Here is a 511-nt window from a genome sequence, read left to right as displayed (position 1 = left end):
AGGGTGGGGCTGCCAGGGCCACTGTGGATGGGGGAGCCCCGGAGTATGAGCAGGGTTAAGGCAAGATGTGAGCTCGCTGGGGAGCCGGAGGGTCCTGGGGTGTGGCCGGGGGAGCAAGGACGAATGTCTGGGTCCCCCAAGATGGATGGGGAAAACATCAGGCTACAGACCAAAGTTTAAGCCAAAGGCCTTCGAGGAATCTGAGGCTGTCCGGGCCGAGGGCCGAGGGCTGTGGGGGACGGGCCGCAGGGCTGCCTACCCGGTTGAGAGCCATCTGGTAGATTTCTTCGGGCGAGTGGCCCTTCTCCTTGGGGCGCAGCTTGTAGCCCAGCTTCTCGGGCATCTTCTCCACCACGTAGTTCCGCAGCTTCAGGCTGTTGACCTCTACCCACGTGTTCTCATCATACTGAGTGAATTTGGTCAGGTTGAGTCCCAGACTCTTGCAGAGCTCGTGGAGGATCCTGAAGGAGCCTGGAGAGGCTGGTGAGGGGTGGGCGGGGGCAGGGGTGGG

General features: G+C 62.2%; 1 protein-coding gene across 4 annotated transcripts in view; it reads right to left on the bottom strand.

Moving 5' to 3' along the window:
• The window catches only part of IL4I1 (interleukin 4 induced 1), a 36,227-nt gene that overhangs the window by 2,868 nt on the left and 32,848 nt on the right, over positions 1–511 (bottom strand). For all 4 annotated transcript variants that reach the window (XM_077747533.1, XM_077747536.1, XM_077747537.1 and 1 more), the window contains one exon: positions 260–461. In XM_077747533.1, coding sequence (XP_077603659.1) covers positions 260–461 — 202 coding nt within the window. The remainder of the gene's footprint in view (positions 1–259; positions 462–511) is intronic.

Source organism: Crocuta crocuta, unplaced genomic scaffold (assembly GCF_008692635.1).
Source record: "Crocuta crocuta isolate KB4526 unplaced genomic scaffold, BGI_CrCroc_1.0 scaffold334, whole genome shotgun sequence".
Taxonomy (NCBI): Eukaryota; Metazoa; Chordata; class Mammalia; order Carnivora; family Hyaenidae; genus Crocuta; species Crocuta crocuta.
The sequence above is the reverse complement of the archived record's forward strand: the minus strand, read 5'-3'. Positions and strand labels throughout refer to the sequence as shown.